The following is a 23400-nucleotide window of genomic DNA, read 5'->3' as shown; positions in this document are numbered from 1 at the left end:
TTTTTTTCTCTTTCAGATAGAAACAGTATTTTTATAGTGCCCACTACCTGGATTTCTCCTGGCCATGGCTCATCAATATTCTCACCAGATTTTGTGATGATAATTTCCAACCTGCTTAAAAATCTCCAGAACAACCCAAAGAGTCACGTGTCTCTTAACTTCTCACATCCTTGCCTCAGAACATTCACAAATCTTACTCACTTTTGGAGAGCTGCTATCTTTGGTCTACAACAGAAATGTTTGGGCCAAATTTGTGTAGTACGCACTGGGCCTAGTGGCCCATCTACATATGTCTGTACTCTTTCCTGCTTGTCCAAAGATCAATTTGGTGGCACTTTTATGGCACATCCTGCATACTGTGGACGCAGCATGCTCTTCATTTACATTCCAGTGATCTTGTCTCCCAGGCCTCTGTGCAATTTAGTCTGTGGCCGGGCCTTGTGCACAGCAGTTAAAATATAATAAATGTTAACCTCCCCCTTGTTCACATCCCTTTCCCAGCCACATTATGTTGCACTTTTTATTGCCATGCTTTCATTTCATTTTTTCTAGGGGCCAGGGGTAAGCAGGGATTTAAATAATGAACAATGGGCTATTCCAGTATAATTTAACTCATTTAGTGCTTACCAACCTTTGTGTATTTCCTTTTCTCAAGAGGGAAATGCACAGTCTTTAATGGAGTTGGTACTCCTGGGACTCACAGTCCTCAATTTTTGGGATTTGAGCCCTAGTGATTATTTGAACAGGGAGATTAAGAGGTGAACAGATATGAGTTGTAGTTCTGCAAGACACCTTAATTGTACTTGAGTTTGTTTGCTTGACTCTTCATGTGTTTAGGCAAAGCCTGAGTGCTGTTTTTGAACCTAATGGGTTAATCCGAGCTTAGTGAATGTGATGCCCCGGTAGGCTTCTTACCAAAAAAGAGCAGTTGGTGTGTGTGTGTGTGTGTGTATATTCCTGCAGCTTGCCAGTCCTTGGTGATTGGAGTGTCTCTCCTAACTATAAATACCACACAGACATTTGGATTCCCTTCCTTTAGGAGTCCCCTGGTACATGTTGTCAACTGTGGCCATCTTGTTGGGAATAAATATGGTAAATATGGAGTTGGCAGAGTAAAGGATATTTTCTCTCTCTCTCTGTCTCTCACTCTCTCTTTCTCTCTCTCTGTCTCTGTCTCTCCCTGTGCGTCTGAATGTCTCTCTCTTCTCTCTGTCTATCAGTCCGTCTGTCTGTCTCTCTCACTCTCACTCACTCGTGCTAAGAGAATCCTGTCAAGAGAATTAGGGCTCCATCAGAGAATGTTTGCCAGCTACTATGCTACCATGCCATTTACTCTCCTTTGACCACATTCACATTACTTGAGGTTATATATTTGGTTTTAAATGCTAAACAAAAGACATTCATAGGAGCACAGTTCCCTGTGTCTCTGGTCAGATCAGGTACAGTTTGGTGCTGTTAGTCAATACTTTGAGTCAGGGTTATTTATTAAACTGAAACTCATATTGCAAAACACATTTTAAAAAAAGACAGAGGAGCATATTACTGAAGCTGAGACTAATGATTCTTCACTTTTCATGGGTGGACAGAATAAATACTTACGTGCCTCTTAGTTTTCTTAGTTCTAGTTTGACATGGCAATTAATGCATGACAGTTTATGGGCCTCACATCAAGAACTCAAATAATTAGCCATTGCCCATCTTTTAACATTTATTTTGGCAATTAGGATGATTACTAGAGTGCCTTGATCTGGATATGTAAATCGCTATGTAAACAAACCCGTGTGTGTGGTTGCACACCTGACAAAAACACTGCAGCAAAAGCCTGGGCTTAATTATTCCCTAATTGGAGCCCTTTGAATATTCAGGAGATGTCCTTTAAACACATGTACAAAATAAAAAAACAACAAATAGCCCATGTAAGGGCAGCAAAACCATGGAGTATCCGTTCAGAGTAACTATAGCTCTCATAGTTACTGGTGCTCCTCAGCATCTGTTCCTCCATATGGAACCCAGGGACGATCCACCTTCTCTGAAAAGGCTGACATCCAGTGCTTTCCTTAAGGACACTTCAGAGGAGTCTTCAGAGAGATACAGATAAAGAAAAGGGGTGGAGTAAGCAAACGTACTGTATCCTCTGTCATCCTGAAATCTTCAACTACAGTCCCTTTTGAACCTTTGCACTTCTCTTACTCTCCAGTCCCAACTTGACTTTGGCATGAATGCAAGCGTAGATTTTTAAAATCTAAAAAATGTCTCACAGTCAGAAAACGTATGTTTAAGACTGCATTAAATGTTACGGCCATACAGAATTGTTTGGTAAATCAGCCATGACCAATGTAGCATTTGGTGATAAAGGACAATAACTAACATTTGGGCTTTTATGATTTACATTTAAAAAAACATCAAACCTTCCCTGTTTTTACTAAGAGGTTTGCAATGAGCGTTGATGACCACAACATTCCTTTTGTTGAGACTAGAAGGAAAGCCTTTTGTCTTTATTTTTAGGAGTAGGGCAAATGAAAGGGCTGGACCAATGAATAATTAATACAGTACATATGGTGGGCTAAAAAAAAAAGTAAAAAGCACTTCCCCTTGTTTTGTTGTTTGATTTATTTATTTGTTTGCATACTTTGTACTCTTGGCTTGGGTGTTTTGTCTGTGTGTGTTTTAGAGGAATCAGAGGAAACATTATAGCAAGATAGCATTTCAGTAAAAACACCTGCTTTTAATCTAGGTGACATATCTAAGAGGTGTTGTGTTCTAGGCCAAACTTAGAACTGATGCTGCACTTTTTGAGTCACCAGTGAACCCAGAGAAACATTATTTATATATCTCTAGCTTTATGCAGACTTAAAGTCATTTCATAATGAGGATCTTTGTCTGCACATAAGGACACACATAAAGAGTAAAACAGAGTTCTTTCTCTTACTCTCTCTCTCTCTCGGTCTCTCTCTCTCTCTCACACAGACACACACACACACACTATCGTTATGTGTGCATGCATGTTATGGTTATGGCGATGACAGAGAGAACAGGGGTACTTTGTAAATGTCACAGGCTGAGGACTCTTCCTGCACTTTGTGGGATGGAATAGAATGAATTGAAGTGTGCGCTATTTGCTGCAGAAAGATAAATCTGTCATTTAGATGGGACTTGCAATTAGGTGTGCAGGAGGCCAGCAGAAGGCCAGAGCTTTTAAGAGTATACCACCATTAACCTCTTTTCTGCTAACCCAGCCTTGGGATTTGTAGCCTTTGTAGTACAACAAAGGCTGATGAATCAATGTTAGTTAGGGGTAAATAGAACTACAAATTGCATAATAGAGGGACATGGAGGGTAATATGATGATATTTAGCCCAGTCATTAATACTGACATTTTCTAGACTTCTTTTATAAGAATTAGACTACACTGCTGAACAACAGATGAAGATACATACAAATACACACACCTTTGCTTGTGATCTTTAAACATTATTATGGCTGGACTTGTCACTTCACGATCTCACTATTCACCTCACACCTTTGGCTTTCCAGTGTCCCCTGGTGCTTTCACCACTTTTCTCACCCAATCCCTCTCCCTCTTATTGTTTCCATCCTGCCCCACTCTCTCAATCTCCCTCTGCTTCACACTCTCTCCACATGACCTTGATCTGCTGCTCACCACTTTCAGGCCACAGCAAAAACTTAATCACCCAATGTCAAAGCGTTAGGGGAGGAGGGAGAAGAATTCTTCCCTCTTCTTCTTCTTCTTCTTCTTCTTCTTCTCCTCCTCTGCTTCTACTTTAATGCCCTTTTACTATAGCGAAAGAAGGGGAAAATTTATTGCTGTAGGGACAGGTGGGGAGATGAACAATGGGCCAAATGAAGAGCAGGGTTATCTGGTGGGGAAATCAATGTGACCCGTGATACACTGCCATCACAATTCCCTCCCCTCCTGTCCTATTTGTCTTATCCGAGAAGGCGCACAGACCCCAGACAGATTAGCCCAAGTGAATCATGACTCCTCCATCTCCATTACCTGCTTTCTTTCATTTTTTGTGCTTTAATTCTCTACTTTAGCCCCTCTTCTCTGTCTATCCAACGTCTGGCTCTATGGGGGGAGAGGGTGGGGGGCTGGAGGAAATACTGTATTGTATAAGGAGAGTGTGAGTTATAGTAAAGATTAACTGTCCTACTGAGGTTTGGACACATGGGTACACAGTTCCTCTGAAAATACACACTGCTTTGTTCACTGGTTTATCTTTCCTACTACTGAGTGATGTTTTCACACATTACAGCAGCCGTGGAAAAAAAAATCACACTGATCTCAGATGATTTATCTTCTTTCAGTGTTCTCTTTTATATTTTTAATAACAGATACCAAGAGTGTGTGCACAGCTGTAAGTGAGTGTGAATAGTATAAGACTGTACATAGTGGAGATTAAAACACTGTGAAATGCACACTCAAGATTTTACAATAAGTGTTACAGAATAAAACAAAAATGACCATAACCAAGAAATATGGAATAAAAAAAGACCATAAGCTAAATAAACAGGTTTGTATATAAACAAACATTTTTTTCATAGTGATGTAATTTAATTTATGTGTTAAATTAGAAATTAGATAAATTCTTTATTGATCCCAAGGGATCTTGTAGATTAAAACTGTAGACTTAAATCCTTGTCTATGGTAATTACTCATATTCTCAGATGCATAAGATAGACATTATGCTGAAAATCAGTGAAGTACTTAACCTTTTAACTCCTTAAAACACTGCTGTGTTTGTGTGTTTCTCTCAGATGAAGCTCAGATAGCCTTGCCCCTACTGAAGTCAGGTTTTGAGAAACTTCCTCTGGGTGCTCAGTCTCTTCCTCCAGGCTTTCCTGCTCCATTCCTCTTCACTGAGGGTCTCTCCTCTGTTGAGACATTGCTTACCAACATCCAGGTACGGCTGCTCTCTGTCTATATGATGGTTCATACTTGTGCAGTAGCTGTAGTACTGTAGACTTTACTGTGGTGTGTGTATATAGTCTAGACAATGTGTTTTATATGTCCACGCACTTTTTACTATAGTGTTAGGTTCAACAGTCCACAACCGTGATGATTTTTACTTGATCAATACAACTACACATAACACATCACTTTTTAATAAATGAATAACAAAACATAAAATAGTTTTTGCTATACACTGAAGTGTGAAGATAAAAAAACTAAAGAATTGATCTTGCCTTCAGAGGGGACTGTGTGTGTGTGTTTGTGTGTGCGTGTATGTATATACATATATGTGTGTGTGTGCACAGAAACTGGACAGTTAAAGACTGAAAAAAAGACCAGGTAATTTTGTTTTTCTAATCTTCAACTGTCCAGTTTGGGTGAGCCTTTGCCCATGGTAGCCTCAGATTCCTGTTCTTGACTGACAGTGGAACCCAATGTGGTCTTCTTCTGTTGTAGCCCATCCACCTCAAGGTTCGATGTTTTGTGCATGCTAAGATGCTTTTCTGCTCACGACAGTTGTAAAGAGTGATTATTTAAGTTACTATATCCTTCCTGGCTGCTTGAACCATTCTGGCCATTTTCCTCTGAACTCTCTTATCAACAAGGCGTTTCCACCCACAGAACAATTTTTTTTGTTTTTCGCACCATTCTGTGTAAACTCAAGAGACTGACGTGTGTGAAATTCCGAGGAGATCGGCAGTTTATGAAATATGCAAACCAGCCCTTCCAGGTGTAACATCCATGCCACGTTCAAAGAGACACAGAGATCACACTTTTTCTTCTTTCTGATGTGAACATTAACTGAAGCTCTTTTCCTGTATCTGCATGATTTTTTTGCATTGTGCTGCTGTCACATGATTGGCTGATTAGATAATTGATATATATGTATATATATATATATATATATATATATATATATATATATATATATATATATATATATACATACACACACACACACACACACACATACATACACAGGGTGTCTCCATACATAACACTTTTTAGCAAAATGACTCTTCCAAAAAAATTTTTCAGATAGCCTTTAAGAATGCTTTTGACAAAAGAAGAATGTACTGGTTTACCAGGAAAATATACAGCACAAAGATAATTTAAAGGAAAGCATTTGAGGTGCATAACACCAGATGTGTTAACATGAGTTCATCATGAGTGGGAGAGATGACTCTGGGTGTGATTACAAAGAAATGGCAATCGTGTAGAGGATGTTTTGTGAAAAAAGTTATATTTTGCTAAAAAGTGTTAATTTCCCCTATGTATGGAGACTTTTGGGACACCTTGTTTATATATACATACATACATACTCTCACTGTCCACTCTATTAGGAACACCCTAATCACATCTGTGCCTATATACATTGTTGAAAGTGGCATGGAAACTTTCTTTACTGTGTATTAAAGCGATGTGTTTTGTGTGGTGCAGGGCCTGCTAAAGGTGGCAGTGGACAATGCACGTGTGCAGGAGAAACAGGTGCAGCAGGAGAGGAAAGAGCTCAAGATGGAGCTGTACAGAGAACGAGAAATGAGAGAGAGTCTGGAAAGGCAGCTCACTTCTGAGCTCCACAGCCGAGGTATATACAGGCAAAAGATGTGTTTGGGTGTACTTTCTGTTATTCTCAGTGTGGGGTACAAATGTACAAATGTCTGAGAAAAATAATACACAATGTGTCTCATGTTTGGAAGCAAACAATGAAACAAACCACAAGGCATCCATTTGTTTAGAGGTTTAGGTGTCAGAGGCAGTCAAGGAAAGTCAGTGGAAAAGCCTGTTAACATAGTAATACTAGTCTTTGTTGGTAGGATCCCAATTCAAGGAAACAAGGTGAATATTTACTATAACTGCATGTAGTCTTATCATCTATATTTTAGTCAGCCCCCTTGGCATAAGTAAGTTAGTGTTAGTAGCTGTTGGAATTAACAGTGTGTGCATTTACCATAATCACAGGGTAATGCACATCTCTGTGTTAATTTAAGTAACAAATACCAACCACCATAATTAATTAATTGATTAATTGATTGATTAATTAATAATAATTAAGTAGAAAGTGACATCAGTTTCCATATACTGCAGAATAATTGATGAATGAAAAGAAAAAATGGCACCTGCAGAATGAAATGACTAAACAATGATGGTGTGCTGCCAATAGAATATCTCTAACAGTTGGATTTACCACAGAGTCAACTGCCACGATTTGTGCCAAGAAATTAAGCCAGTTAGCTGGCTGGATAACAACCACAACCATGTTCATATGCAGCTCTTAATGGTGCAGGAAATGAAGGATTTGGGGAATCAAATGCATGTTATTAGAGGTATGTAGAAGTTATGATGGCAGAGGACATAGATAGGGTTTGTGTGTGTGTGCCCTAGCAGGTGGGTCACGCTAAGTGTGTTTCAAAGAAATGTTAATTGCCATGAAATAACACACACACACACACACACACAGAGTTATTTCTGCTTACATTTGTTCAACAAAAATTGCCTCACACTGCATGAAGTTGATGGAGATGGTGTTAGATGCCGCTGTCCTTAGCATCTAAAAGCTGAAGCAGCCAGTTGCAGTTTAGGATTTTTTAGCCATATAGTTGAACCCTCAGTTTTGAAATATTATAAATCAATGAGGTCCTAAATATTATGATTAGTACAGTCAAAACGACTGGTATAAAAAACCCTGAATATGTAGTGTCTTCATGTTTAGTTTTTGTTCATTCCATTAATTTAATTTCTTCCTTAATTAACTATGTCTAAACTGTGCTCATATTAAGAAGGTTGACAAGCTGAAAACAGCATTACACTACAAGCTCCCACTGAAAGTTGTTGAGAATCCACTGGGCTGCACAGTGTTGTGTCTCTAGTGATAATTGAGCACTTTCAACTTTCCAGGTGTAAATTTGCAAATTGTCTGAGTTACTGAAAAGTGGCAAATGTCACAGGAAAGCACACACTAGTTCACACCTTATACCACTCACTCTCTCTCTCTTTTTTCTCCCACTCCTCCTCAGCTACCATCCAGAAGCGTCTGAAGAAGGAGAAAAAGGTGAAGAGGAAACTGCAGGAGGCTCTGGATTTCGAGTCGAAGAGGAGGGAACAGGTGGAACAGGCCCTCAAACATGCCACCTCTCCTGAGAGCCTCTGCATGAGTCTCAACGGTGCGCCTCTTTTTGCTGGTATCTCCATTTCTCCAACTCTTTCTCTCATTCATATGGGAAAATGCTGTTTGCACACCGTTTGATTTATTTTTTTGTCAGAGCAAGAAGAGACCTTTTGTCTCAGAAGCCGACTTCCCATAGTTCTCGCATGTATTAGCTGGAGTCGCTGCATGCATCATAGTTTAGATCTAGTTTAGATCTGAAGACAGTGGATACATGGATTGTATTTAAGCACAGAAGTAAGCACAGATGACAGAGTTTGTATATAGATACAATATTATCTCAAGATGGCGCTGCATTAGTAGCGGCCGATTACAGCAGCTCCCGTCTGTAGAGACACTATTTTCTACCTACATTAGGTATTTCTACTTACCTACTGTGTGAATTTCCATTTGGGATTAATAAAGTTATCTATCTCTACTGGTGGTATCTCACTATTTTTATGTTATATTTACATTATCTCACATTACTTTTAATTATTATTAATCATGGTGGGTAAAGTCCTGAAAAATTTTATATAATTATATAAGTGAATGTGTAGATAATTTGTCAAAATCTTACTCAATTAGAAGTGGAAGTGTCTGCCAATTCTAATTCCAAAAGTTACATCACTATTTAGGCTGGGAAAGTTACACATATTCAAAGTCTAGTTACACAGCTGCTTAAATCAATTTTCTGTGAGCCTCATTCAGAGTATGCAAATTATCTACATGTCGTTAATGCCTTGGAGGTTGCCAGATTTTTCTTGAGTAAGTGAAAATAAAAAGAGTGGCATCTGAGATGGGGTTTTTCAGTATCATCTTAACACAGAAAAAATCCTGAACACAGAAAAAATCCTGGACTTTAGTGGGATGATACCCAAAATTAATTAATATGGTCCTTTTTATGTGTTATATGAAAAGCTGAAATTCTGATATATCTTCTCATATTCATCGTTTGATCTCAAACCCAATGTCTTCAGTGTATAGCAAAAAACAGAGGAATTTCAAAGCAAGCCTTGCTGTTCCGATACTTTCGGTGGGGACTGTATCCACATTTGCTCCAGGACAGGGGTGTCTTCTGAAGCTGAGTGACTACCATCATTGTCAAAGTGTTGAAAATATCTGAGAGATCCAATGGACTTTAGAAAGCACAAAACAATAGTATTCATATTCATAAAAGAATCCTACCTATCAGGCCTCTAGACACTGAAACATTTTGTCTGCAGTAAAATTCCTACATCCCATCAGAGATTGTGTACAGCTGATAAATGCTAAATGTTTTGCAAGATAAATGCAGTGCAGCTGATGGTGGTCCGGCAATAGTCTTGTAAAATTGGGATGCCATATGTAGTTTATTCAGATGGCAGCATGTCTGTTCTTAAAACACTGTGTTGATGACTGACAACTGATATTGAATACATTAATATGGTACTCTAAGCATTATAATCACTTTTCAGTAATACTGTATAATTTGTTATAATTTGTAGTTCTCAAAAATTAATCCAAGTTACAGTTCTTTTAAGTGAATTCTTAGAACCTATTTGAGAGTCCTCACTTCCTGGTGCTTTGCTACTTCCTTTCTAGGACTGTATGCTCTATTGCCCTTCCCTTCCCATGTGAGTGAGCTCTCCTCTAATCTCCTCTCAAATCCATTGTTCCACTCTCTCAGCCTGCTCTATTTCTATTCCTCTTCCCTCTTCTCTTTCTCATATTTCCTTATCAATGCTGATATTGGTGTTTCCATATTAGCCTCAACTATTAGCGATACATTAGCATCATAATGCTAGAGGAGGAAATAGAGGCAGATGCTTATCATAAACGGTCTAAATGTGCACACATTTAAACCATTAAAAGAGGTAAACTGTTTTCCTAATTGCTTGTTGTTTTGATTTTACTTGTTTAATTGTGTTTATTTTACTTGTTTAATCTTACCAGAAGCAGAATGTGAACAAGGAAAGATTTGAAAGTTTAAGTGTATGTGAACATCTGTAAGTGTTTTTCAGAGTGCAGGGATAATTATTCACCATACAAATTCATTAAGAGGAATATGCCTTTAGTCTTTCATCTGAGAGCTTGGGGGAAAGATGGCCCCTGTACTGAGAGCATCTGCTGTTTCATCACATACACTATATGGCCAAAAGTATGTGGACACCTGACCATCACACCCATATGTAGTTCTTCCTCAAACTGTTGCCACAAAGTTGGAAGCACACAATTGTCTAGAATGATATGATTTTTTATGCTGTAGCATTATGATTTCTCTTCACTGGAAATAACGGGCCTAACCTAAACCTGTGCCTAGTCTAGTGGAAAGCCTTTAAAGAATAGTGGAGGCTGTTATAGCAGGAAAGGGGGAACAAACTCCATCTTAATGCCCATGGTTTTGGAAAGGGATGTTCCACAAGCACTTGCTGGTGTCTGCATACTTTCGCCATAGATTGTATATATTCAACAAATTGATTTGGTCAGCATGGACGACTGTGGTCTTTTCAGAGATGAGTTGTATGAGTTGCTATTTGCTTTCTCACATTTTTTACACCTTTTTCTTTGTTTAGTCATTATACAGATATAAACAGGTGACAGATTAAAGGGAAAAACAAAAAGAAACAAAAAATCTTGTTAAGGTGTTGGGCCACTGCAAGCCACCAGAACAGCTTCAGTGCACCTTGGCATAGATTGTCTCTGGACCTGTACTGGAGCAGTGAACACCATTCCCTTAATTGTTGCTTTGATGATGGTGGTAGAGAGCTGTCTAACACGCCAGTCTAAAATCTCCCGTACGTGTTCAGTTGGGTTAAGATCTGGTGACTGTGCATTTGATTTACATCATCTTCATCTTCAATAAACCGTTCAGTGAGTGCCATGTGGATGGGGCTGGTGTTATCTTGGAAGAGACCTCTCCCATCAGGATAGAAATGTTTCATCATAGGTTAAATATGATCAGGCAGAATAACTTTGTATTGATTTTCAGTGACTCTAAGAGGACAAGTGGACCCAAACCATGCCAGCAAAATACCCCCACAGCTTAACATAGCCACCGGATTTTTCCTTTCATTTGTCACAAATATACATTTGTCTATATATTGGTCGTAAATATAGACAATAAATCCCTGATGGTAAAGTGTAACTGCAAATATAGTTCATTTAATATTTGCCAGTTTGAAGTGAAAATTTGTTGTGGCAAAAAATCGTTTGCCAAGGGGAAAAATCATGATAAACAACTGAGCATTAATGTTTTAAACTCATTTCTATTGTTGAAAAATTGATTAATTTGTTAAATTCTTTCTGGAAACCCTACAACTTTGATTGTAGCTTAAAGTGGGAGTTTTGTGTGTATGTAACAGAAGAGCACCCAAAGTTTTTTTTTTTTTTTTTTTAATCACAAGTGATTGCAGCTAATATATTAAATATTATGCTCTGATTTGTTAGTTGATGGTGTGATTGGTCGAACAATTAGCAACTTCTGACAGTGTGCTGTGATTGGTTGGTTTCAGAGGCAGTGATACCAGAAGTGGAACCTGAGCATAATGGCAATCAGCAGGACTCAGCCATGCAAGGTAAGAATGGGCTGTATATTTGTGCATTTGTCTGTGTTTGTGCAGTGTGCGAGTCAGTTCAGTTTGTACTAGATTCCTGCACAAGAATGCCCGCAGCAGTGATATATACGCTCTGTTCTGGTATTTCATTCTGATGAGCTCAAAATGGCAACAATGCGAAATTAACACTCTTCTGGTATATTTGCATGGGCATGGTCATACAATACAAATAAAATATTAATAGTAACATTGTGGCAATAATAATAAATGGAATACCATTACCAATACCATCTTGAGAAAGTTAAAAAATACAGACCAATTCACAGTAGATGTGTTTATGAAGCGCATGCTCTGATAGCTGGATGCACCAACTCGTTATTCACCACACCAGTGTGTGATTGGCTAATATTTTGTTTGATGACATCATACAAGAGATTCAACATGCATGAGATCACATTGTTATAACTGATTTAAAAAATTAATTGTAAAAAAAGTCACTTTGATTTTATTTCATATTTGTTTTTTAAGTGGTCAAGTATTTGAAAATTGTTCTCCTAAAAAGTATAAAGTAATAAAGTATACTTGTATTTTGTTACAGCCTATCCCCATTTACATATTATGGGCCTGCAGAGAACACTACCTGAAACCCAAAGTCACGTATGACCCTGAGACAGCCCCCTTGTATAAAAGCCTACCATTCAGTAATTACTCCTACCTAGCAGTGGTACATGTACATTGACAGGCCAAAGGAGACTGTTGGTAGAGCATAAAAGAGTGGATGGAGGTTTAGGTATAGAAAAAGTGCAGTCTGCCATGTGCATCACACATGGTTCACAGCTTCTGAGCCTCACATGCCTTATGGGGGCAACAAATAGGATTGGTTGCCCTTCAGGCCCTATTCTGCCACCCCAAACTTTAACCAGGGGCCTTTCTCACTTCCTCAAAACCTCACCTAATCTCTTCTTGGGCCCTTTGAAAAAGTTATCCCTTCCAGAAGAGAGATAACCAACTCGTGTTGTACCACATGCGTATCTTGCATTTTCTGTTTGTAATTTATGGTACTCTGCACATATTTACCCTGATTCCATCTGTGCACTTTCCAGTCTTAGTGAACCTCCCAAATCTGGCCTAAGTAGTATTTCATGAATGGCAATTATTATTCAGATGTCTGAAGGCAAATTAAAGACATTGAAAAATATATCTTTAAAAGGGTGAATAAATGCATATGTTTATAGAAGACACAGTGGAAACAAGCCAGTACTAGACTGAAAACAGAAAGATTTTTTTTTTTTTACCCCTGCCCACTTTGTAGCCAATTTCACAGTCTGCAAATAGAGAGGTGACCATTTTTCTTATGCCTTTGACAGTAGGGCTGCAACAGCAAACAAAAACCTTTGTTGAGCAGCCTTTTCTAAGCTCTCTTTATCTTTGGATGGCAGAGTTCATTTGCAGTCATTGTCATTGTGGGTTTTGTGGTTGAATCGGTGACAAAGTTTACTTTAAATCTCCAGCACTTCTCATGTTTCTAAGCCCATAACTTTCCCCAGTTCAGACCTACAAAACATGAAGATCTAGAACAGAATGCCTACATCCTGGAGCAGGGACAGATTTGCTCTTGTGTTGATTCTGGCTTATAGGAGTTAGCTTTAGGGAACAGACAACTATCATACAGACATGAGATGGAGATCTCAGGGAGTTCATCTTCCCTGTTTCTGCCTTGTGTAATTCCCTGTAGTCCTGTCCAGAGATTCTGGAGATGCAGAACAAAGTTGTTGCTAATGTTAGCACAATGCTGACAAGCCGCTGAGCCACGACAACCCAGACCCTTAGAATGAAGAACAGAGTTGTGGGGTAGTATTTTCCAGTCTTATTAAGACTGGAACTATAAGAACATTTAAGACTTCACTGAGCTTATTTAATCAGGGATTAAGGTCTCTTCATTCTGTAAAGACTGTAGACTTTGTACCAAGCCTTTGGTAAAAGTGCGTTCAAATGCAAAGTGTCTGTGGATTAGGACATAGCCACTCCTACCACCCTGCCACATTTATCCATTATGTCTAGCAAAAATCTAATTAGGTCGAGTGTGCTGTCCAAACCGTCCCCCCTCCCAACTCTCCAGCATTTCCCCACCCCACCTCACCACATTTATCCATTACACCCAGCAAATATCTAATTAGCTCACGCTTCACTCCCAAGTCGGACTTCACAGTTTTGCAAGCTTAGCACTGACAACTGATTTCATTAGATTGGATTGTCCTTGCAGAGAGCCCACACGGCAAGCTAAAAGCTTTTTACGCTTTCTCAGGTTCCAGGCCAGTGTTGGCCCATTACGACCTGTGCCTTTTCTAATTAATCAAGACAAGTGGCTTTAACAGCAAACTGCTGAACACAAAAGGTGTCCACTTTACAAGCCGATTAAGAGAAGTGCAGCGTGGCAGAGGTAGCTAGATGGGGGTGTAGGGAAAAACTGAGAACAAAATGTAATTAAAAAGGTGGACCAGGAGTGCTGAGGGCATATTGAGACAGACTGTGTCTTCTGATGCCACCATCACAAGCTCAAGCTATTTGGGAAAGTGCTGTTGTACATCTCCACCTTTTGTAATGATGCAAAACTGTGCTCAAAACTACGAATGGCCTTCCCTGGCTACTCCAGACACACTGGACGAGCATGCATCAAATGAAACCCTTATGTAAAATTCATATCCATAAGTTTGCAACACACCTTGGCAGCATAGGAAAATATGGGGAGGAAAAGTTAAATTGTACCATAACAGGGTAGTGTGCATTAGAAGCAGAATGGAGATGCTGGGGAGAAGCCAGTACAAAGCAATATGAATATGGGGTCAGTGGGTGTGGAGGTTGTTTGAAAACGGGACTGCCCTCTCTACCCTCACACAGATCTATTTATGTGGCTCAAACTATCCTAATTTAGTCCTTGTGGATCCTCAGAAAGGGCCACATTTTGTTTCTTTTCCAATTTATAAACAGACCAGAGCCAGTTAAGGTTGCAGAATTTTTCTACATTAAAAAACTTTACTTAATTTAACATGATACCCATGCATGTAGTGCAGCATTTCCATTCTGAGCCCTCTTTGTATGTCTGTTCACAAATTCAAGCTAAAATATGCAGGGTTAGAATACAAGTAACAGCGTTATGTATTCAGAATCCAAAAATAAAGTAACTGTATTCAGCCCTCATTACATTTTGAAACATCTGTATTTGGTCCATTTGAATGGAGAACACTCCTCCAAAAGGCTAGGTCTTCATCCTAGTGATCACCTGCAAACTTCAGTCAGGCACTTTTATGCCTTTGAGTACGGGCTTTTTTCACTTGTGTTTCAGACATTCAGAGTGTGGCAATTTAGGACTCTCCTAATGGTGGATGTACATACTTTGACGCATGATACCCCTAACTTTTTCATCAGTTCCTTTGTTGTTTTTTGTGCCTCCTTCCTGAATGATGCAGTATCCGTGTAGTCCCAAGATTTTTATATTTGATGCTCACGGTAGCTTCAGTTAAAGAGGAACTGAACTTGTGGATGTCCACAATGTTTTAGTCTTGGTTGAGTTGCTTGGCTTTTCCCATGGTATCCAGGGCACAAAGGCACTGACCCTTAAATACAGCCACAGATGCACTCGCAATTAACTCCTAATTATGACAGTTGGCCAATCAGAAACTTCTAAAAGTCATTACATTTATTTCTGGAATCTTCCAGGCTGTTTAAAGAGATTGGTTAATGTAAACTTGATGTATGTACACATTTGTTCCACAGAAATTCTGATATAGTGAATTAAAGCTAAACTTATTTTTACTGATTGTTTTAAAATTACCTTTGATGTGAACAAAGTTAGATGCCCTAGTTGACCTGCCAAACAAAATGTATGGTAACATGAAATTTGTGAAAAATTGAGTTTGAATTTAAATCAAGGCTTTAGCCTAGGTGTATGTACACTTTCGCCCTGAACTGTAATATGAAATATGTAATATGAAATATGTATGTGATTTTAGATGAATAGAAAGTGTCTGGATTTAGTGGAAAACTTGTCTTGTGCTGTCCCTCGTTTTCCATCTCCAGACTTTGAGTGCATGTTTGTTTACAATATTCAATCCATCTTGCCCAATGACACAAGTATGTTGAATATATAAAAGCACTCCACTGTTAATGAATGATTTCCTGTTGATCTGGGGTTTCATGTCAATATCTTTTGCTAAATGAGTCATTCTCCAAACTGAGAATGCTGAGACAGTAATTTTAAGATGCTCCATAAGAGGGAAATTAAAAGGAATCAAGAAGAAGTTTTAAAATGTAACATTTATCATTTACCTTATGTTCCATTAATACCCCAACAGAAATAAACTAACATGCTTTTCATTTTCTTCTTGTGTTTGTCAAAGAGAATAGACCCTACTCCAAACCTCCCATTATGTACTGAGATGGATGTGCAGCTCCTCTTTATGTCCCTCCCCACCAGTAGATGGCTTCCTCACTCCACTTCTGAACTTTTTGACACTGACGTTGGAGTTTTGATAGAGGCAAGTGCTGAAGTTGATGACCACCGATCACCTAATCCTGTGTAAAGGACTCGAGTGAGTGTGTGTGTAATGGGGTCCAGTGCAAATGTGCTCTACCTAAGGAGTGCTGCTTGTTGGCAACCTCCCAATGCATCACAACAATTTGTAAAAAAAAAAAAAAAAAAAAAAAAAAAAAAAAATCTTTCTCTCTGTTTTTCAAGAACTATGTCCTACCCAATTTGGAACTTTTCTCCTGGATAAAGGTATACTTTGCAGTCAGTCGTTCATGTTCTCGTGAAGCACACATCAGTGTCCTCCTCTGTGCTTACTGTTCTCTGGACACATTTTCCCATTGTTATTGCTTTCAGTTGACCCAGTGTACAGCAGTGATTCTGGACAGCTAAAGCCACTAAAGCAAATGGCCACTGTTAACAATTCCATTCAAAACCAGCAAATTTCTCCTATGAACTGTCAATATTTGTTGTTTCATCTTTGCCTCTTTTTTTAAAAAATATATTGTACTCTCGTTTAGGAAATGTAGAAACATCACCTTTTCCTCCTCAGAGTGTTTATCATATTGTTTATTTTGTTTGTTTTGATTGTAGTTTAATCAACATTTCGAGCAGATATCCCAGAAGTGATGTGGAAACATTTCTTGTACTTCTGACTTTGCCCCTTTGACAACAGTCTCTATATTGCTCCTGGATGAGATAAAAAGTAAAAAACAAAAAAAAAGTGCTATAAATACAGTATTACTGTAATTCCCCCTGTTTTTACCTTTGTTTATAAATACTTGTAAAAATGCTTTAGCATTTGCTATTCCATTGTCATTATGAAGTGGATACATTTTTAGTGATGAAAGAAAAGAAACAGATGTAAAAAATAAATAAATAAATAAAGTACCCTTATGCACATCCGATGCAAGCATGCTTGTAGATACAACACTGATGACAATGATAAAAAATGGCACTGTTTAAAGATGAAAAGCTGCCTCTTCTAATCTATTTTTTGAAGGTTTCTGGAGAAATTTAGATACTGGTTATGATACTGGCAGCTATTGATGATGTTACAAAATGATGACATAACCACAAATCACAGCCTTGCCCATAACATGACAAATAAAACACCCCTATGGACGTTATCTTCATAGATTTTGGGTTTTGTTTCTGGAGTAATAAATTTGAATTTGGAGACCTTTCCCCTCACTGCAGTTCTTTATTTACAGTTACAGGTTTGAGTGATGGCCAATGCAAATAAAGTTACTTCATGTTCATATTTACATGTATACAGTACAATAGTCATTCGTTTGCATTTTTCATCTTGGAAGGAAGTTGGCATCATAGTGCAGGGTCAGCCATGGTAAAGCACCCCGGAGCCCAAGTAGCCCAACCGCTGCCCAAAAATGTCTAAAATCTTCACACTTATTTACACTGTCAGTGGGCCTTTATTTATCAGCTGGATTCAAACGGATTTATTCCTAAGTCTTTCATAGGCACATTTACGCATGAAATTGGTATTCATGAAAATTTTGAAAAAAACATTCGTGTTGTACTTGTGATCCCGAGCACAAGTATACATGGATTACTGCACTTTTATATATGGATTATACTGTCTGATTATACTATACTTCACTTATTGATTTATATTTATGTGAGTGAACAGTGTAGGAATTACAGCACTTTTTATATGTGATGCCCCTTTTTAAAGGAACAAAAGTAATTGGACAAACTAACATCATTATAAATTAAACTTTTTTTAAATCCTTGGTTGCAAGTCCTTTGTAGTCACTGACTGCCTGAAGTCTGGAACCACAGACGCTGGGTTTCTTCCCTGGTGATGCTCTGCCAGGCATTTACTGCAGTTCCCTTTTTCATACTTTTCTCTTCCCATCACTTAGGTACAAGCTAATCTTTGTCTCATTTGTCTATAGGATGCTGTTCCAGAACTGTACAGGGTTTTTAAATGTTTTTGGCAAACTCTAATCTGTTCTTCTTGTTCTTGAGGCTTACAAAAGCATTTGCATCTTGTGGTAAACACTCTATATTTACTTGGTCAAGACTTCTCTTTACTCTGTTCTTGTGGAAAACTGTTGTGAATGGGTTTTTCTTCATCAGGGAGAGAATTCTTCTGTCATCCACCAGTGCATTCTTTCTTTTTAAAAATGTACCAAAACGTTGATTTGGCCACACTTAAAGTTTTTGCTATCTCTTTGATTGTTTTGTTTTGATTTTTCAGCCTAATGATAGCTTGCTTCACTGGCAGCGACAGCTCTTCAGACTTCATATTGAGATTTAACAGCACAGATTCCAAATGCAAATAACACACATGAAATCAACTACAGAACTTTTATCTGTTTACTTAAAAGTGAAATTGCGAGCAAAAAAGCAAGCAAAAAAATTAAAGAAAATTAAGGCCAAGCCTGGAATAAGTGGAAATTTGCTAGAATTAGGAAGAATGGCCATACTGCCACAATTCAGATCATGCATCCTCATGATGGGAGAGGCAAGAAGAACAAACATCATAGTTTCAGAATTGTAGTTTAATTGAGTATTTTAGATTATTCAAGTTTACAAATACCATACAGAATGCAGTGCCTGAACTTCACCAAGCATCATTTGAACTACATTTGGCATCAAGTGTTGTGATCTGATGAGACCAACTTTTTGGTCATGCACACCATCAACATATTTGAGAGGTTATGCATTCAAGCAGCATTCCACTAATGTTGCTTGATAGGAGACCAAAATACTCAATATAGTGGTGTTAACATTAGTGGAGTTAACATCTGTCATCCTCTTTCATAGCTAAAACACATTTGTTAACAGCAGTGAATAGTGTGGCCTGAAGCTAGTTTATATCAGGGTGGCTGTGCTTTTAGAAACCTAGCTAGAATATAAGCATCAGAAAAGGTCTACAATACTGCTCTCCCCTCCACAGGTTTCCTTTTATTTATTTATGAAATATCATCATATATCACTTATTCAGTGTGACTTATTGTCTAATATTGTTACCCCAAGTACTTTTCTTGGTACAGTGGCATTTTTGATACCAGAGTGGGTATTTAACTCCTATATATCCTGTGTCTCCTCATATTAGCATTTTACCCTGACCTGTGGCTTTGCCCATTAGGCAATTCAACAGCTTGACAGCCAATTTATAACACTATAAACATGAAAAATTCAGCTCATACTGATTTGCAAGAATTGTTAAGAGTGCTTTCACTGTCCTGTTTTTCTTTGTAATGAGCTTGCATAAGCTTTTCAGCTGACTGTCTTTACAGATGTTAGCTAGTTAGCATTGTTAGCATCATTAGCTGCATGGGAGTTAGCTAGCATTCAAACACTTTATACAGATTATGTTTAAATTTATGTTCAAGAGGAAAAATTCTAATTCTGCATACAACTTCATCCCCTTTACCAGTTGTAAATTTGTTCAACATGGAGTTCTATCAATGTTCATTCTAGTTTTTACAAATTTCTTATCAGTAAGTTTTCTCGAAGCATGGCGTGATTCACACATCTGGCTGTGCCGGGCGCTTACCAGACTCTCCCATGTTTTCTGGTCTTTTATTATCTGCCATGCCTACTTCGATCAAAAGGTCCAGGCTCTTTGTTGGTACCTAGAATAATGAAGGCTACAGCAAGGGGTAGAGGTTTCACTTACAAAGCCCCACAATTATGGAACAGCCTTCCAGTTAGTGTTCAGGACTCAGACAGTCTCAGTATTTAAGTCTAGGTGGAAAACATATTTGTTTAGTCAAGCCTTTTGTTAATTGCTTTTTTCTTGTGTGTGTCTCTGTCTCTCTCTCTGTCTCTCTCTCTCTTTGTCGATCTACACATGCTACTCCCGAGTTGCCAGTGATCCTGACTATTCTTGTTCTCCTGACACACGTAGTTGCCCTACAACTGTTTGGAGTTTTGTCAGCTAAAATCACTCACTGCTGATAAGGATGGCCCCACACGGACAGCCTAAAGATCACCATGATATTACTGTGGCTTGTACCACGTAGAAACCATAAGGATTGCTGTGGATGTTCTTCCTTGCCTAGCTTTAGGTCTGTAATTGCTAAGTACAGTTTGGCCTCAAGTCTCCATCACTGAACAGTTAATAATTTCAGTTCAATATAATAGAGTTTAAGTTAAAACTATAATGAATTCTCACAGTCAAGTTCCTGTTAACACTGTTAATTAGCACTTTTTGACTATATAGTATACAGTTATAGAAGAGAAATTATTTATAATTGCATCCTTAATCCAGATGAGGATGGCTTCCCTTTTGAGTCTGGTTCCTCTCAAGGGTTCTTCTTCATGTCATCTCAGGGAGTTTTTCTTTGCCACCATCGCCTCTGGCTTGCTCATTAGGGATAAATTTATACATTTAAAAACTTATGCATTTCTGTGAAGTTGCTTTGTGACAATGTCCATTGTTAAAAGCTCTATACAAATAAAATTGAATTGAATTGAATATTTAAAAATAAAAACAGGCTATTACACTTTTAAAACACTTAATGTGGGAAGTGCTCACAGGGGGTGTGGCCCAAGGTACTTTAATGGGGCCTCTCATCTTTCTTGTACTGATCAGTGGTGCTGCCAAAGTTTTTGAAAATCACTGGAAGTATGTTGATGATCTAAACCTCCTTGACAGTTCTGGATAACTTGGACAGCTGGGTCCTTAGCAGTATATGACACTAAACCCAGCTAAATTAAGTACCATGACAGTGGCATTTATGAGAAACCCACCTCCTTCTATGCCTCTCCACCTGTCTGAACACCAGATATTGTCTCATGATGCTGTCAAGGTGCTCGGAATCTGGATATAAACTGACCTACAGAGGGATCATCATACAGCAGCAATAATTAAAAAAAGAATTACATTTCCTTAGGTGACTGAGAAGGCCAGAAGTGACTACTCAGATATAATAATGGGCTGGATATCTGACACAAATATCTGACTTATCTGACATATCTGACTTGCTGTCAATCCAGATTGAATGTGTTCAGAAACTACATGCCGAATCATCATCAGGATGCACTGAAAGCCCTTTCATTGACCACTCTCCAAGAGAGAAGGTAAAACTGCGCAGGGATTTTTCCTTCAGTCTTCTTAATTCTCCATTTAGGGACTTCGTTCCGGCAATCCAGGAAGTGCTACCACTCCAGGAAGAGATCCCTAAAACAATGACAGAGAGATACAGAAAATTCAATTCGATTCAATTCAATTTTAGGTGTATTTATTTGGACATTGTCACAAAGCAGCATTACATAAATATATAAAATCACCCATCCCATCCATAAGAAGAATTTTAAATGTACAGTTTAGACTATTTTAAGAGATGTAGATTATTTTTCTTTTATCTCTTTTTACTCTTCGATTTATCTTAGATTGATATACTTTTAAAATATATCTTAAAATGTTATCAGCTTTTGATTATTTTGTATTATTATGTTGATTGTAAATGCTCACATAATTCAGTTCAGTTCAGTGACCATAACTGCACAGATTTATGGGATACAGAGGAAGAAGGCAGTCTCCTAATGGAGCCTGAGGTCCAGACTGTCAAACACACACACACGCACACACACACACACACGGGTCTACATTTGTACTTCAATTAGAGACTGATCGTTTGATCTACTCTTAATTAGCCACCTCTTCACTTATGCTTTATGAAACTACTTCTTTTATGATTAGTGATTTTTTTGTGAGAATTAAGGAGGTGATGAAAAGACAATTGGTGCGGCAGACCATTTGATCATTGAAAAATAGTTGCGCCATTTGCATGAGTTTCATTACAAAGAATTGAATTTGAGCCTGGCTACCAAGAGGAGATAAACAAAAGGACCCTGACATTAAAGCCCGGTGTCACTTTCTTCTGTCTTTCTCCACCCTCTTCTTTCGCTCCTTCCCATGTTCTCTTTCTCAGGCAATAGCAGCTGATACATTTTAGTATAAAAAGCTGGACTTTTGTGTCATGGGAATGGAGTGTTCATGGACATTGGTTTTATCAATCACTTGCGTGTTGGTCATATTACTGCCGCTGACCAATTAAAACATAAGAAGTACACTTCGAGTAAGCCCTCACACAGTTGAGGAAAACCCTGAGTATTTAATGTACCACTGGTTTGTGTTTGGTTCTTTCAATGAGAACATAAGCACATGACATCTGTTTCCACAACTCTGATCGTCTTTTAACATCCAGTCTGTACCATGCAACTGATAACTAATAAAAACACACTCAAAGGCTAAATATTGCTCAACCACAGATTGTAAGTAGGAGTATTTCATTTTAAAACCATTAAGTAGGTAAAGGCGGTGTTTAGGGGAGTTAAAGAGCTCACTAAAATGGTGGCCACTGAGACGTCATCATGCATCACCTGCAAGTTCCATTAAAGAACACTGTAATAAATCTCACTGTTAAACATAATGGCTAGTAATGGATATGGATGTGGGTTCAAGATGACAAAGTGGTGTTTAACTATTTACTCCTAGTATGCACTAATTCTTTTACCTTTAGTGCACCATTCTGAGTAAACTCTGGACACTGTTGTGCGTGAAAATCCCAGGAGATCAGCAGTTGTAGAAATACTAAAACCAGCCCGTCTGGCACCAGCAATCATGCCACGGTCAAAATCACAATTTTTTTTCTCCCATTCTGATGTTTGGTGTGAACATTACCCAAAGCTGCCGGCCCGTATCTGCATCATTTTTTGCAATACACTGCTGCCACATGATTGGCTGATATAATTGCATGAATGTAGGTGTATAGGTGTATAGGTGTTCCTAATAAAGTGTTCAGTGTGTATTCTTATTTAAATATTCTTAACTAGGCTAAGAAGAACTACAGAATATTTAAACCAAGAAAATTCTAAAAAAGAAATCTTGTTATGCAAGTATTGCTTATCTATTGGGTGTGCTGATACACTCCATGCACTCCATGTATCAGGCTGCATTTGATTTTTGAGGGACAATTCATGTAGAACTCTTTTTTTTAATTATCCAAAGTGAGGCAGAAGTCAATCCAAGCATTCAGCTGATAAGCTGAGGGGTTAAGAATCATAATCAAGGGCACAACAGTGGCTCTCTGGCAGGGCTGGGATCTGAACTCACGACCTTATGGCCAGCATCACAGAAGCTGAAGCACTGAGCTACCACTGAAAGGTGTTTAATCACTCAGACAGACTGTTTTGACACACAAGATTGTGCTAATTTCTTCATCTAGCCAAACTTTGA

At 38.3% G+C, this 23400-nt stretch overlaps 1 protein-coding gene across 3 annotated transcripts in view; it reads left to right on the top strand.

Annotated features, from left to right (window-relative positions):
- The window catches only part of dacha (dachshund a), a 145098-nt gene extending 127787 nt beyond the window's left edge, over nucleotides 1-17311 (top strand). The window contains exons 8-12 of one of the 3 annotated variants that reach the window (XM_026941239.3): nucleotides 4780-4925; nucleotides 6416-6563; nucleotides 7993-8157; nucleotides 11615-11677; nucleotides 16054-17311. In XM_026941239.3, the coding sequence (XP_026797040.1) occupies nucleotides 4780-4925; nucleotides 6416-6563; nucleotides 7993-8157; nucleotides 11615-11677; nucleotides 16054-16091 (560 nt within the window). In that variant the 3' untranslated portion in view covers nucleotides 16092-17311. The other 2 variants (XM_026941240.3, XR_008303814.1) reach the window with 2 other exon arrangements.
- Nucleotides 17312-23400: the final 6089 nt, after the last annotated feature.

This window comes from Pangasianodon hypophthalmus, chromosome 15 (assembly GCF_027358585.1).
Source record: "Pangasianodon hypophthalmus isolate fPanHyp1 chromosome 15, fPanHyp1.pri, whole genome shotgun sequence".
Classification (NCBI taxonomy): domain Eukaryota; kingdom Metazoa; phylum Chordata; class Actinopteri; order Siluriformes; family Pangasiidae; genus Pangasianodon; species Pangasianodon hypophthalmus.
Note: the sequence above shows the minus strand (reverse complement) of the source record. Positions and strands in the feature narration are given on the sequence as shown.